This window comes from Barbatula barbatula, assembly GCF_947034865.1.
Source record: "Barbatula barbatula genome assembly, chromosome: 4".
Taxonomy (NCBI): Eukaryota; Metazoa; Chordata; class Actinopteri; order Cypriniformes; family Nemacheilidae; genus Barbatula; species Barbatula barbatula.
In genome coordinates, this window is record NC_136768.1 from 3,896,613 (window position 1) to 3,910,642 (window position 14,030).

Below are 14,030 nucleotides of genomic sequence, written 5' to 3' on the forward strand. Positions count from 1 at the left end.
CGCTAAACAAGTAAAAATGGCAAAATTGACACGCATTTCAATTCTAAAAACAATTGTGTATCACGTGACATTTGACATATACCCAAACTATTTACATCATATGATAGCTCTTCTCATTCTGAACAACTTTGTCTCTGGACACGCTTCTGTCGATCAAACGGTTCGTGAGTTATCGCTGATAATGTAAAAAACCTACTTTTGCAAACTAGTCCTTGGTTTTTCAACCGATTGGAACCAAACCAATGCAGATGACTTCTGTGGAGTTTGAATGTAAATAATCATTGAAAAAAAATAGAAATTTCTATTCATACACGGTAAGGGGGGCCAAAACTGAACTGGGCGGAGCCTAAGACACTTAAACGGACGTTGTTAGAGAAGGGTTTGAGATAGCTTCACAGGGCTTTACACATATGTGTAGACCATCGCTCTGAGCTCACTGTAAAAATAACACGGTGATTGGACACTAGGTGGCGCTATAACATGAACAATGGCACTAAATACTGTAAATATGCAACGGTTATACATCTACAGGCTCTGATACGCTTTGAAAATAAACGTCTCGGCCCAGGAACTTCAGACTTCTTGAGTTTGAAAGCACCATCGCTTCAATTTAAAAGCCAACAACAATGAAAATCGGATACTCATTAACGAATTGTCCAAATGATTTGACAGTCAGGAAAATAACATTATTGTAGTATATGTGCATGTTTCTGTAAGCATGCATAGTTTCTATGAGTTCATACCTGTCATTTTTCTGTGTCTGTGTGTGTTGGACTTTGAACCTTCATGCGTTTGTTGTGGTGTGACCCCCTAAACTGTTCATGAATGCACGACTGCTTTTGACTGCCTTAAAACTCGAAACCCGATAAATGCTGCTTGCAGCTTTAATTGGTTTTATTATTATTATTTTTCCGCCGTAAAACTGATCGTACAGCCCAAACCGTAAGTCCGACAGAGCTGAGACTCGGTCAGATGGTAGTAGTCTTGCTCGCTACTCAGATACTCGGAGCCAGCCATGTCGGCCCATAGGTGGCGCTACAGCGATGAAAAGCGCCTTTACGCTCATTACTCCTAAACCGTTTGTTGCACACCCAAGTGTTTTATAAAATTGTAATCATTGGCTCAAAACTTAAAAAACGTATATCTCCGATTTCATTTCCGGTATGCAAATTTTTCCGCTAATTTGCATTTTATGCAAAAATAAAAAAATTGAACTAGTCTTTGGATTTTTGACCAATCGGAACCAGACCAATGCTGATGAATTCTGTGGAGTGTGAATGTAAATAATTATCGAAAAAAAGTTGAAATTTCGATTTGCGGTGGCCGGGGGGCGCCAAAACGTCGGAACCGGAAGGAGCAAATTTTACTAAAATGGTTATAACTCGTGAACCGTTTGAGCTATCTGCACGGGGCTTGGACCATATGTTTATACTCTCAGTCCGAGGTCACAGTATAAAAAAGTCGGCGTTTGGCCTCTAGGTGGCGCTATAATATACATTTTCTCGAAAAGGGCAATAACTACCCAACAGTTTGCCCGATCGACTAATTTCTTGGTATGGTGTGTCTTTGTGTCATGTACCATGATTCTAGAAAAGGACATTGGCGTATCTAAAAAAACATGGCCGCCATCGGCCAATGAAGTTTGAGCACTCCTTAGACCGACTTAACGGAGGCCGATCGAAACGACACTCGCTGGGCTTGTTCGACTCATGGTCAAGAAGGTCTGTAAGAAATATGAAGTCATTCGGCCACTGGGGGCGAAATAACGTTTTTGGAGTCCTTTAACAATTGTGTGTCACGTGACATTTGACATATACTCAAACTATTTACATTATTTGATAGCTCTCCTCATTCTGAACAACTTTGCCTCTGGAACCAGTTCTGTCGATCAAACGGTTCGTCAGTTATCGCCGATGATGTCAAAAACCTACTTTCGCAAACTAGTCCTAGGTTTTTCGATTAATCGGAACCAAACCGATTCAGATGACTTCTGTGGAGTGTGAATGTCAATAATTATCGAAAGAAAGTTGAAATTTCCTTTCAAGGTTGCTTAGGGGCATCAGAATAAAAAAAATGGGCGGGGCCTATCACATTTAAATGGCCATAACTCAATAACTATATGAGATCTCATCATGGGGCTTGAAACATATGTGAAGACCATCACTCCGAGGTCACAAACCTAAGGCCCCGGCGTTTGGACACTAGGTGGCGCTATAACAGTAAAATGGCTAAATTGACGTGTTTTTGGTTGCAAAAACAATTGTGTATCACGTGACCTTTGACATATACTCAAACTATTTACATTATTTGATAGGACTCCTCATTCTGAACAACTTTGCCTCTGGAACCACTTCTGTCAAACAAACGGTTCGTGAGTTATCGCCGATGATGTCAAAAACCTACTTTCGCAAACTAGTCCTTGGTTTTTTGACCGATCGGAACCAAACCAATGCAGACGACTTCTGTGGAGTGTGAATGTCAATAATTATCAAAAGAAAGTTGAAATTTCCTTTCAAGGTCGATAAGGGACGCACGCCAAAAGTTCTAATCATGCGGAGCCTTTTACAATAAAATGGCCATAACTCAAGAACTAGCTCTGAGGTCACCTACTAAAGGCAGCGGCTTTTGGCCGCTAGTTCTCTTCATTCTGAACAATCTTGACGCTTTAGACTGCTCGAACCCGGGAATCGCTGCCTGCAGCTATATTATTATATTATATTTATTATTTGCACTAAAGTTATCTTAGCATAATTATCACTAGTGCAGCATTTATTTGGTATTGTGTAAAATAGCCAAATTCCACAATTGCATTTCTATTTTAATTATCACCTATTGAGTACAGCATTTATTTTAATTAGCATTTTATATTATGTCAAATTCCGCTATCTTGTGGTCAAATTCCGCAATTGCATTGCTAAATTAACTTGTACCAATTGGAACTTTTATTTAGTATTTTATTTTAAGTAAAGTGGTGGACAAATTCTGCTGTACATTGAAAACAAATTTGGGATTTTATATTATATTATATTTATAATTTGCACTAAAGTTATCTTAGCATAATTATCACTAGTGCAGCATTTATTTGGTATTTTATTTTATGTAAAAAATGACCATATTCCGCAATTGCTTTTCTAGTTTTTATTTTAATTATCACATATTGAGTACAGCCTTTATTTTAATTAGCATTATATATTATGTAAAGTTGCGCTCTCTTGTGGTCAAATTCCGCAAGTGCATTTCTAAATTAACTGTACCATTGTACTAAGGGGAACTTTTATGTAGTATTTTATTTTATGTAAAGTGGTGAACAAATTCTGCTGTACATTGAAAACAAATTTGGGATTATATTCTAAGTTTGTGTACAAACATATTTTAGGTATTATATTTTGTTATATTATATTTATTATTTGTACTAAAGTTATCTTAGCATAATTATCATAAGTGCAGCATGTATTTGGTATTTTATGTAAAGTGGCGCTTCTTGTGGCCAAATTCCACCATACATTTGGAAACTAATTTGTGGTTAGGTTCGTTCCACGTTTGGTGTGTTCGGCTTCCCGTATTAGGGCGTGGCTAATGATTGTACGACCAATAAGGGTAGAAAAAACGAATCTTCCCTTTTTATAATTGATTTTTTATAGGCTCGGGAGAGGGCGGGGCTAACCGCATTCCAGGAAGAGATCGTCAGTCAGTTCGATAAGGCGTTGTACTTCCAAATAGTTATATTTGTGCTGACAGCGTTAATATTTATGGTCAATATTTCATATAGTTTCAATTGGAACACTTACATTTCGCAAAAACTCCCGTGTATAAGGGCGTATTTCGCAAAACTGCAATGGAAACCCATTTGTTGTCGTATTTACCAGTCACGTGGCGTTTTAGAAAGTCACATTCGCGGCATGTTTTGGCAGAACATATGGAAAGATAGAATGTAAGAAATTCACATTGTTATATCTTATATGATTGCCCAAATGCAGGAAAAACGAGTGAGTGCAGTATGAAGATTTATTAGGAACAGTGAGGTTATATAATTGTTAAATTATAAATTATATAATGTTTCCTAAGGGTTCTAACTTCATGTTCTGTGTCTGGTTTTAGATATACTACAAAAACGTCCATCCAAAGTTTTCTGAGGTTGGAAAGATGCCCCAGTACTTGGAGAGTCTTCGTCTTGTTGACACAATATATTTCAGAGGGCCAAGTGGACTGCTGGTTTACAAAGGCAAAGGTCTGTAGACAGTCAAAATGTTGACACTGTGTTAAAATTCACCCCAAGGGAGGCAAAGGCTATGACTTTAACGCTACTTAAATGACTAAATCTTTCTTAAAACAAAATCCTTTCTAAAAATCCTTTAAGCGTGAAAGATCAGCTACAGCCATGCAAGGCAGATGCATTTAAAACAAATGTAAGAATCATGAAACAAATGTAAGAATATAAAGTGACATTTATGTATTTTTATGCACATCTTTACATCTTAACACAACACTGCTTTGCCTTTTTATTTGTTCTCTGTATTGAGACTTTGACATTATAGCTTATAGTATCAATATTTCTGCAGGATCGTTTGCTATCAGGCCTGGTAAAAAGTCACTCCTTGTAATGACAACCTTAAAGCATGTTGGCATGATCGCTGGGGAAACGGGTGAGCATTTAAAACTTTTTATTTGATATTTTGAGAGAACAACAATGGGCATCTTTTACTTTCTGATGAGATTGTCTTTTGCTATTTGCAAACCAGGTTAGCTATTAAGATTTTCAGAACTTATTTATGGTATTTGAAACTAACAACCATTCCAACTCATGAACTTCTGTGTCTTCAAAAGACAGGAAAATATATTCTTCTACGGCCTGAGTTAGCAGAAGTCTTGGCTAACAACACAACACGTTTTAAGGTGTGTTACACCCTCGACAGGGCTCCAGAGGATGAGAACTGCAAATGCTGTTTAGCATCATGAAGAACCCTTACAAAACATCACCAGTTTTTTAGGTGACTATAACCAAAAGCACTTACACACTCATTTGACAGTCAAATTAATTAGACATGTGTTACGAACCCCTTTTAGGTCTAGGAATAAAACGAGATTTCAACAAATAACTGACGGTCACTCAATCCCCTGATTCCGAAGGCACCAAAAAAAAAACATGCTTGTGCAAAATATATGTTTTTTATTTTGCTACCAGGAGTAACAAAGTAGAAAGAATTCCTTCAGGAGAGGGCAAGGCCAACACAAAAAACAAAACAATATAACTTCCCTGGTAAGATTTAAATAAACTGTATCCAAAAGAAATGTGTTTGTGTGGGAATCAAAGTAATCTTTACAAAACTTGTAAAGCATGTTTAAATACCTGACATCTTTTTGTAGGATTTGAGTATAGCTGGGGCTTCATCCGTTAGTACATGGTAAGGAACCATCTTCCTCCTCCCGGAAATGCCTATTATGCTTAATAGGTACCCACAGCATTCTGCATGCAAGGATGCACTGCTGAAACCTGCCAGTTTGGATATTAGTTGGAGAATGTTTGTGCTTATCTGGAATGGTTGCAAACCAAAGCATTCCATAATTTCTCAGTACATATTTCTGTATGCCATATTCTATATTATGAGTACCATGATTTTTTAAATAAAATCAGAGCTGGTAGTGAATCTAGTGAATATATACTATATTTACTATATTGATAATGAATATAGTAAAACATATGTTTGTATGATTTTCTAATTTGTAATTAAAGACTAAAATACTCATTAAGGCAGGTTCATGTATTTTTCACATGCCAAATAAGTGTGCGTGAATGTGTGCACCCTCTAGTGGACAAACACTTCCATTCCATCCATATATCCAATCCATATATCGATAAAAGTTGCTCTTTGACTTGCCTGAATAGTCTTGACCTCAGGTTGTTCAAGTATAACTGCCTTTGGCGAGTATGTACTCTTGAAAGAGTGTGTGCAGAAAACTATTAAAACTCCAATACAACCAATACTGGATGAACATTCTTCTCATTGTTTCTTTTTATAATTCAAATATTTTATGAAATGCCTTAAGTGGTCTGGGAAAGGTTTGATATAAGGATATTATTTCTGATTATGTAAAATGTTTTTCATGAGTTTAATACATATACTGAAGATATATTGTACAATAAATACTATATACTATACAAATAAAAAATTGTGTTAATGTTGTCTATGTGTGAGAGGTAATAAAATGGACACAGTGGTTTGAGTCTACTTGAAGATTGTTGAAGTTTTCAGTTGTTGACTGCACCACAGTCTCTGTCTAGTGCACTAACACTAGACCAGAACGACCCGGTTGAAATCAGACATTTAAGGTGTTTAGCTTGTATTGTATAACAAAGAACCTGTTCCATTGTTCAAAGCCTGGTGGTTGACTGCCAAATGAAGGCCGTAGAGTGTGGCACAGAGGTTTCTTATGCAGCAATGATGAAAACAAAAGGTACAATTACCAGAAAAACTGTAAAAATATGCAGGAACAAGTGGCTCAGCAGTATGACCACTAACACTAGACCAGAAGGTCCAGTGTTCAAAGCCAGGTGTCTTACCTGCACATGAATGCCGGAGGGTGTTTGGCGTAGGTTTATTATGCAGCTAGGATGAAAACAAAAGATAAAATTACCAGGAGAACAGTCACAAATGTGCAGGATCAAGTGGCTCTGCGGTATGCGCACTAACACTAGAAAAAAAGTCCAGTGTTCAAAGCCATGTGGCTGACCTGGACATGAATGCTGGAGGGATTTGGTTTATTATGCAGCTATAGTGAAAAAAAAAGTACTTTTACCAAGAGAACTGTCACAAATGTGCAGGACCAAGTGGCAACAATTCTTGGCAACAAATGTGCGTTGACCAGCGCATGAACATTGGAGGTTGTGAAAATGGGTTTTCTTATGCAGCTGTGAAAATGGGTTTTCTTATGCAGTTATGAAAAAAAATTAGATACAATTACCAGGAAAACTTGTAAAATTGTACATGGAAGTTGTGGATCGAGCCCCGGTACATTTAAGGTTCTATAGGAATATGAGACAATGAAGCGACTGCTACCAAAAAATAAAGTCGACGCACCAATGCCGCAGTGGCTTAGTGGTAGAACTTTCATGCTATGAAATTGAAGTTTGGAAACCAATGATTTTTAGTTTTTTTTACCAATATTAAACAGGGATTGTTACCAACGATTTTTACGTCGTCACGTCACTGCCACAGTGGCTTAGTGGTAGAACTTTCGTGCATTGTACATGGAAGTTGTGGTTCGAGCCCAGGTACATTTAAGGTTCTTTAAGAATATGAGACAATGAAGCGATTGCTACCAATAAATAAATTTGCCAATGCAGCAGTGGCTTAGTGGTAAAACTTTCGTGCTCTGAACGTGAAACTTGTGGTTCGAACCCCAATGCATTTAAGTTTTTTTTTTACCAATATTAAACAGGGATTGTTACCAACGATTTTTACGTCGTTACGTCACTGCCACAGTGGCTTAGTGGTAGAACTTTCTTGCATTGTACATGGAAGTTGTGGTTCGAGCCCAGGTACATTTAAGGTTCTTTAAGAATATGAGACAATGAAGCGATTGCTACCAATAAATAAATTCGCCAATGCCGCAGTGGCTTAGTGGTAAAACTTTCGTGCTCTGAAAGTGAAACTTGTGGTTCGAACCCCAATGCATTTAAGTTTTTTCTCACCAATATTAAACAGGGATCGTTACCAACGATTTTTACATTGTCACGGCAATGCCACACTGGCTTAGTGGTAGAACTTTCGTGCATTGTACATGGAAGTTGTGGTTCGAGCCCAGGTACATTTAAGGTTCTTTAAGAATATGAGACAATGAAGCGATTGCTACCAATAAATAAATTCGCCAATGCCGCAGTGGCTTAGTGGTAAAACTTTCGTGCTTTGAACGTGAAGTTTAAAGGCCTAAGCATTTACGTTTTATTTACCAATATTAAACAGGTTTGTTGCAAAGAATTTTCATTGTCAGATGACTGCAGCAGTGGTTTAGTGGTAGAACTTTCGTGCAATACACGTGAAAGCACTGATTCGAACCCCGATTCTTTTAAGGTTCTTTATCAATATTAAACATTGAAGGGATTGTAACCAAAAAGTAAAGTCAATGCTCCAATGCCGCAGTGGCTCAGTGGTAGAACTTACGTGCTTTGTGCATGAAAGTTCATGTTCAAATCCTGGAGCTTCCATTCCCAATTTTCCCCATTTATCTAAAACGTAAATCACAAGACGAACACGCCTGGAGAACTGTCTCAAGTATGCAGCTCTCAATGGCTCAGTGGTAAGAGCACTGACATAGGACCAGGTGGTTCAGGGTTCAAGACCAGGTTGTTAAGAGTTTGCATGGTTCTGCATTTTCCCCATGTACCTAACACGTAAAGCGCAAGACGAACACGCCTGGAGAACTGTCTCAAGTATGCAGATCTCAGTGGCTCAGTGGTAAGAGCACTGACAGAGGACCAGGTGGTTCAGGGTTCAGGACCAGGTTGTTAAGAGTTTGCATGGTTCTGCATTTTCCCCATGTCTCGAAAACGTAAAGCGCAAGACGAACACGCCTGGAGAACTGTCTCAAGTATGCAGGTCTCAGTGGCTCAGTGGTAAGAGCACTGACAGAGGACCAGGTGGTTCAGGGTTCAAGACCAGGTTGTTAAGAGTTTGCATGGTTCTGCATTTTCCCCATGTCTCGAAAACGTAAAGCGCAAGACGAACACGCCTGGAGAACTGTCTCAAGTATGCAGGTCTCAGTGGCTCAGTGGTAAGAGCACTGACAGAGGACCAGTTGGTTCAGGGTTCAAGACCAGGTTGTTAAGAGTTTGCATGGTTCTGCATTTTCCCCATGTCTCGAAAACGTAAAGCGCAAGACGAACACGCCTGGAGAACTGTCTCAAGTATGCAGGTCTCAGTGGCTCAGTGGTAAGAGCACTGACAGAGGACCAGGTGGTTCAGGGTTCAAGACCAGGTTGTTAAGAGTTTGCATGGTTCTGCATTTTCCCCATGTCTCGAAAACGTAAAGCGCAAGACGAACACGCCTGGAGAACTGTCTCAAGTATGCAGGTCTCAGTGGCTCAGTGGTAAGAGCACTGACAGAGGACCAGGTGGTTCAGGGTTCAAGACCAGGTTGTTAAGAGTTTGCATGGTTCTGCATTTTCCCCATGTCTCGAAAACGTAAAGCGCAAGACGAACACGCCTGGAGAACTGTCTCAAGTGTGCAGGTCTCAGTGGTTCAGTGGTAAGAGCACTGACAGAGGACCGGGTGGTTCAGGGTTCAAGACCAGGTTGTTAAGAGTTTGCATGGTTCTGCATTTTCCCCATGCCTCGAAAACGTAAAGCGCAAGACGAACACGCCTGGAGAACTGTCTCAAGTGTGCAGGTCTCAGTGGCTCATAGGGTATGAGCACAGACTCTGAACCAGAAGGTTCAGGGTTCAAGGCCAAGTGGCTGACCTGCACATCTTCACCGCAATCTGTAACATGCAGGGTGGCTCACCCATGTGTGAAGTACGTACTCCAAAAAAGGGTACCCATAGAAGGGGGGAAACACCGGAGCGTGTGTCTCCCCGAGATTCCTGAATGTGTAAACAAGTGGTTATGCGCCAAATCTGAATATTTTTTGCGAAAAAAAAAAATAATGACCCTCAAAAAATATTTTACCGAACCACCCCCCTCCATTCTTCATGCGGTGCCGCTCAAACCGATCAGCGGATGACATTAGTACCGCGAGAGAAATTAAAAAACCTCTCTTGCGGTAATGTGAAGTCATCTGCCAAACGGTTCTTGCGATGCCGCATGAAGTCAAACACACCTATTGACTATACTTACCTCCTCCAAGGTGCTGCTCCTCCTCCCTAGTGTCAGGCTCCTCCTCCCTGGTGCTGCAACAACTCCTTGGCTCCGGCAGGCTGCTGCTCCTCCCCCAATCTTTACCAACATTTGCATGCAGGTCAACACCCTGGGCTCTTGATCTAGGGCCAGTGCAGATCTCCTGCAACACATAAAAAAACAAGTCAGGCTTCAGTGCCACTTCTCATACATCTGAGCCACTGGAGTCAGCATTTAATATTTTTCTTAATACCTTCATAAGAAATGTTAAAAAGCCCTCGAATGTATTATACTGACACCAGATGAAAGCTGCAGATGGCACTGCATTGATTTAGTGGCGCAATTTGGAGTTATATGTGTCAATAGATGGGTAGACAAAACAGATTCTAATATTCATTAAAGTCATTATTACTCGGGGGATTAGAAATACGTATTTCCGTATCTTTTGACCTCAGTGGGATGGCCGACAAAAATTCGTGACTGGGTTTTGCAGTGGAGTGTATGGCAAACTGGATCCTTTCTGACACAGTGACAGGTTTATCAAACAGTCAAACCACCTGTAAGCCAGCAGACAAATACTGAATTTATAAATCTGTACTTATAAGACTTTGAAATAGTACAAAAACACATGCCTTCTTGTTCTTTTGCTTCACGTTATTGCCGTTTCTTTCCGCTACAGACGCATAGCTTCATTTTGAAGCCATGGCCATATGTTAAGACGCACCATCACACGACATCACCTGCACGCACTGCATGATGTCTGAGTATGTCACAGTTATTAAATAAATTAAGTATTAAAAATGAAATTTCCAAATGATTCCTGTAAAGTTTGTGACAGAACAATCTGCGTCTACATCCAATCTGTTTACATTAGTGTTTTTGATTCGGTACTCAAGGAGGCCCCCTGTTGGTTCAGGGTCATTAGGCAACTTGCATTGTTTGTGTATAGGAAGGATCGAAATAACAATTAACTGTTTGTTTGTTTTCTGCATTTCATTTATTACAACTGGCCATTTACATATGCTAAAACGCGTTCAAGCCAAGGGTATTAAACAAACTGTAAATCATGACATTAGTTCTGTGGCCACATATAATGTGCTCCTTATCTAGATGGGGAAATGATTGGTCTCAGGAAGCCATAGTTTTAAGTTTCTCTAAACCAGAAGTAGTGCACATCTTCAGGATTGCTACATATTTCCTAATCAACCAAAATATTGAATGTGAAAAAGTAAGGGCTTGGCTTTTGGATTCTCCTAACTCCTAAAACTATTTTGGACCTAAAATGAGTAGACGGTTCATTCAGAAATTGATCTTGCAGCACACTGAAGGTCATTGCACATGGAGTCTGAAATGTGCCTCACGAATATTTAAACGTTAAAAAATAAATACGATCTCACGTTCACATTTACACACTTCCTCCACTATTTCCGTACGATCTCGCGGGCCAGGGTTGAGAACCACTGGATTACCGGACGCCATCAAACTGATGTTGTGACAGAAGACTTAAACAGTGCTGGTCCAGAATCACTTGCTGCTTTAGTTTTTTTACCTTTCGTTTTCACATATTTCATTACATCTTCTAGATTCATTTATCCAATTTAAAATGTTCTCTTGCTTGAATTTTGTTTTACCATTATTTGAGTCAAAACTGAACAAGCATTGTTTACTTTCACAAATAGTCTATAGAAATTAGGGCTGGGCGATTTAGCAAAAAAATCTAGATTTTTTCTGAACATTTGACCAATTCACGATTTCTATTTTTTAACTAGTCAACTTAAAACATAACTACAACAATAAAGTACTGAAATAACATTCGCTTTATTAGTCATTTAGAAAAAAAAAACATAAATAAGGAAAGTTTTAATATTTTAAAACATTTCTGTATTGTGCCTAGTTGTTTTTTCAGTGTACTTTACAGTGGTCAAGAAGGTGTATAAGAACAACTGAATGACCCACGCGTACCTGACGTTACGTTGGACACAAACATCTGGTAACACTGATAGTTAGTGCTTTTTTAACCTCTCTCATCATCAAAAGCTGATGAGAAAGGGGCTCACCTCCTTAAACAGCCAATGTTGTCATGGCCTCTAGGTTTCTGATGCTGGGCATTCTTCCAAAGCCTGCTCTTTCTTTTCACCTCTAATGCCAGTGCCAGCAGAGGCGATTAAAAACACGACTAAATATTTGTTCGATTCAACTGCGATTCACAAATAAACATAAATCGATTTTGAAGTTATAGGTAAATATAATAACGTGATGTCATCGGAACAAAAAAGGCGGAACCGCGCGAGAGAGCTGCAGCACCCGGTCCAGTTAGAGAGCGCACACATCGGATATGCACGATCAGTAGAGAAAGAGAAAAACTTTCAGCCACGTTGTACTAAACTTCAATATAACGAAATAAATGTCAGGACGCTATTTCTCTGCATCTACACTGTGCAGTGAGCGGCAGAGAGAAACAGCGGGTTCAATTCACCATACCGCAGCTGCATTGTCAATGAATGCAATAAAACTTTTCCCAAAACCTGTCACTGTTTAGACTTAACAACATGATCATACTTCTGTAAATATGCAGTTTGTTAGCCAGCTCACATGCTATGATTCGATGATCGAATACAGTAATATTGCAAAAACCACTTCTCTTATGTGTATGACAGAGGATGTGTCAATTCGTGAGTGACTGGCGTTTAGCATGTGGCACTAATAATCGCGTGTATTTACTAGTATACACTTGCTTTAAGGGGGTCAAATGACACGGCTAAAACGAATATTATCGTTTCTTTGAGATGTAATGCAGTGTTTACACACGATTCAAGGCTCATTAATGCTGTGTTGTCCACATACCTTGCATGTTTGTATCTCCTCTTTGCCCCGCCTGTTTTTTTGGTAGACCCAGACGGAGTGCAGTCTGGACGATGGGGCGGGGCAACACATTTTTCGCGCCCACTTCACTTTTCATTGGCTCATGATCAGAAAGAGCTTATCGGTGTAGAGAGAGGTGTATAGCTTTTACAGCTTATTACATTTATTGACAACATTGTGACCGTATGCGATGCCTATTTATATGTGTTGTTATAAAACTGTAAACATGTACATTCTTTACATTTATGCTTTAGCAGAATACATAGCGTCCAAGCTGTACGTTTTGACCAATGTGTGTGTTCCCTTGAAATCTTCCACTGAGCTGCAGGAACACATAAATCCTGTTAACTATGCATGTACAGTTTGAACAACTTATCCTGCAATATCAGTGTTATCAATTATGTCAAGCGCAAGTTATAAAATAAACGACTAAACTATTTCGATTCTGCATCTCTTTATTTGTGTGTCATAAAGTATTGAGCTGTGTGGCTTGGCATAGGAGTTGCTGTCAAATGCAGATTCCTGGAGGGAGAACAGCCTTTACCATCAGGTTATGCACAAACTTATTTTTTCTATGTATATATTTACAAAAACATACAGTAGGCCTATATCCACAATGCTCGAATATCACTTTCGTTGCGGTAGCTTGTTGATGATACCAGACCACTGTTTGTATTTGTGCGTATGAATTTCTTTAATGTTTGTTGGGAACCCCAAAATTGCTTTATTGTTGACATTTTTACTAAATGAAAAATTCCATATATTATCGTTGGTTCTATTATGGTCGCTGTTGTCTTCTTCTTCATTCAACTTGTCCAAAGTGTCACACTTGTCTAAACCAATAAGCTATGAACCAATGCAAGTGGAAATTGACGGGGTGACACATGTCGTTCCCCCTAATGTGTCGTACTGCCCCATCGTCCAAACTGCACTCTGGGGTACATGAATTTTATACCAAGCTCATCCATCTGAAAAGCGAGGTGTGCTATCATTGTTAACCAGTTAACCAGTGCGTAGTGATTTGTCGAAAAACAACTGCAAGCGTGTGACAGAAATGTACCATATTTGGAACATCTGATTCTTGCGTATACATTTGTGCGGTCTTAGTCAAATCAAACCACGAACTGACGCAGATTTGTGGGGGTGTGGTTACATGAGGCATTTCAGGCAGGTCTGGTGAGCATTCGCTTTTAGATAGAATGCTTCTTTTGTTCCGACACTTTAATTTTAAATGTCTAATACATGCATGGGCAACTTATAACACCAAAGACAGAAAAACACATATTCACGCCATATGACACATTCAATGAATGGATTCCGAGATAGAAGCTTCTAA

The 14,030-nt window shown here is 39.2% G+C and overlaps 1 protein-coding gene across 4 annotated transcripts in view; it reads right to left on the reverse strand.

The window, feature by feature from the left end:
* dmtf1 (cyclin D binding myb-like transcription factor 1) overlaps positions 1–12,735 on the reverse strand; it is a 49,672-nt gene extending 36,937 nt beyond the window's left edge. The window contains exons 1-5 of one of the 4 annotated variants that reach the window (XM_079454331.1): positions 12,677–12,735; positions 9,833–9,995; positions 6,560–6,605; positions 6,359–6,426; positions 5,348–5,491 (exon numbers count right to left, since the gene is read on the reverse strand). Coding sequence is in view for 1 of the 4 variants with exons in the window: in XM_079454329.1 (XP_079310455.1) it covers positions 6,560–6,567 (8 nt within the window). In the remaining 3 variants the exon portion in view is untranslated. Of the gene's footprint in view, positions 1–5,347; positions 6,427–6,559; positions 6,606–9,832; positions 9,996–12,676 lie in introns of all 4 variants that reach the window. The other 3 variants (XM_079454332.1, XM_079454329.1, XM_079454333.1) reach the window with 3 other exon arrangements.
* Positions 12,736–14,030: the final 1,295 nt, after the last annotated feature.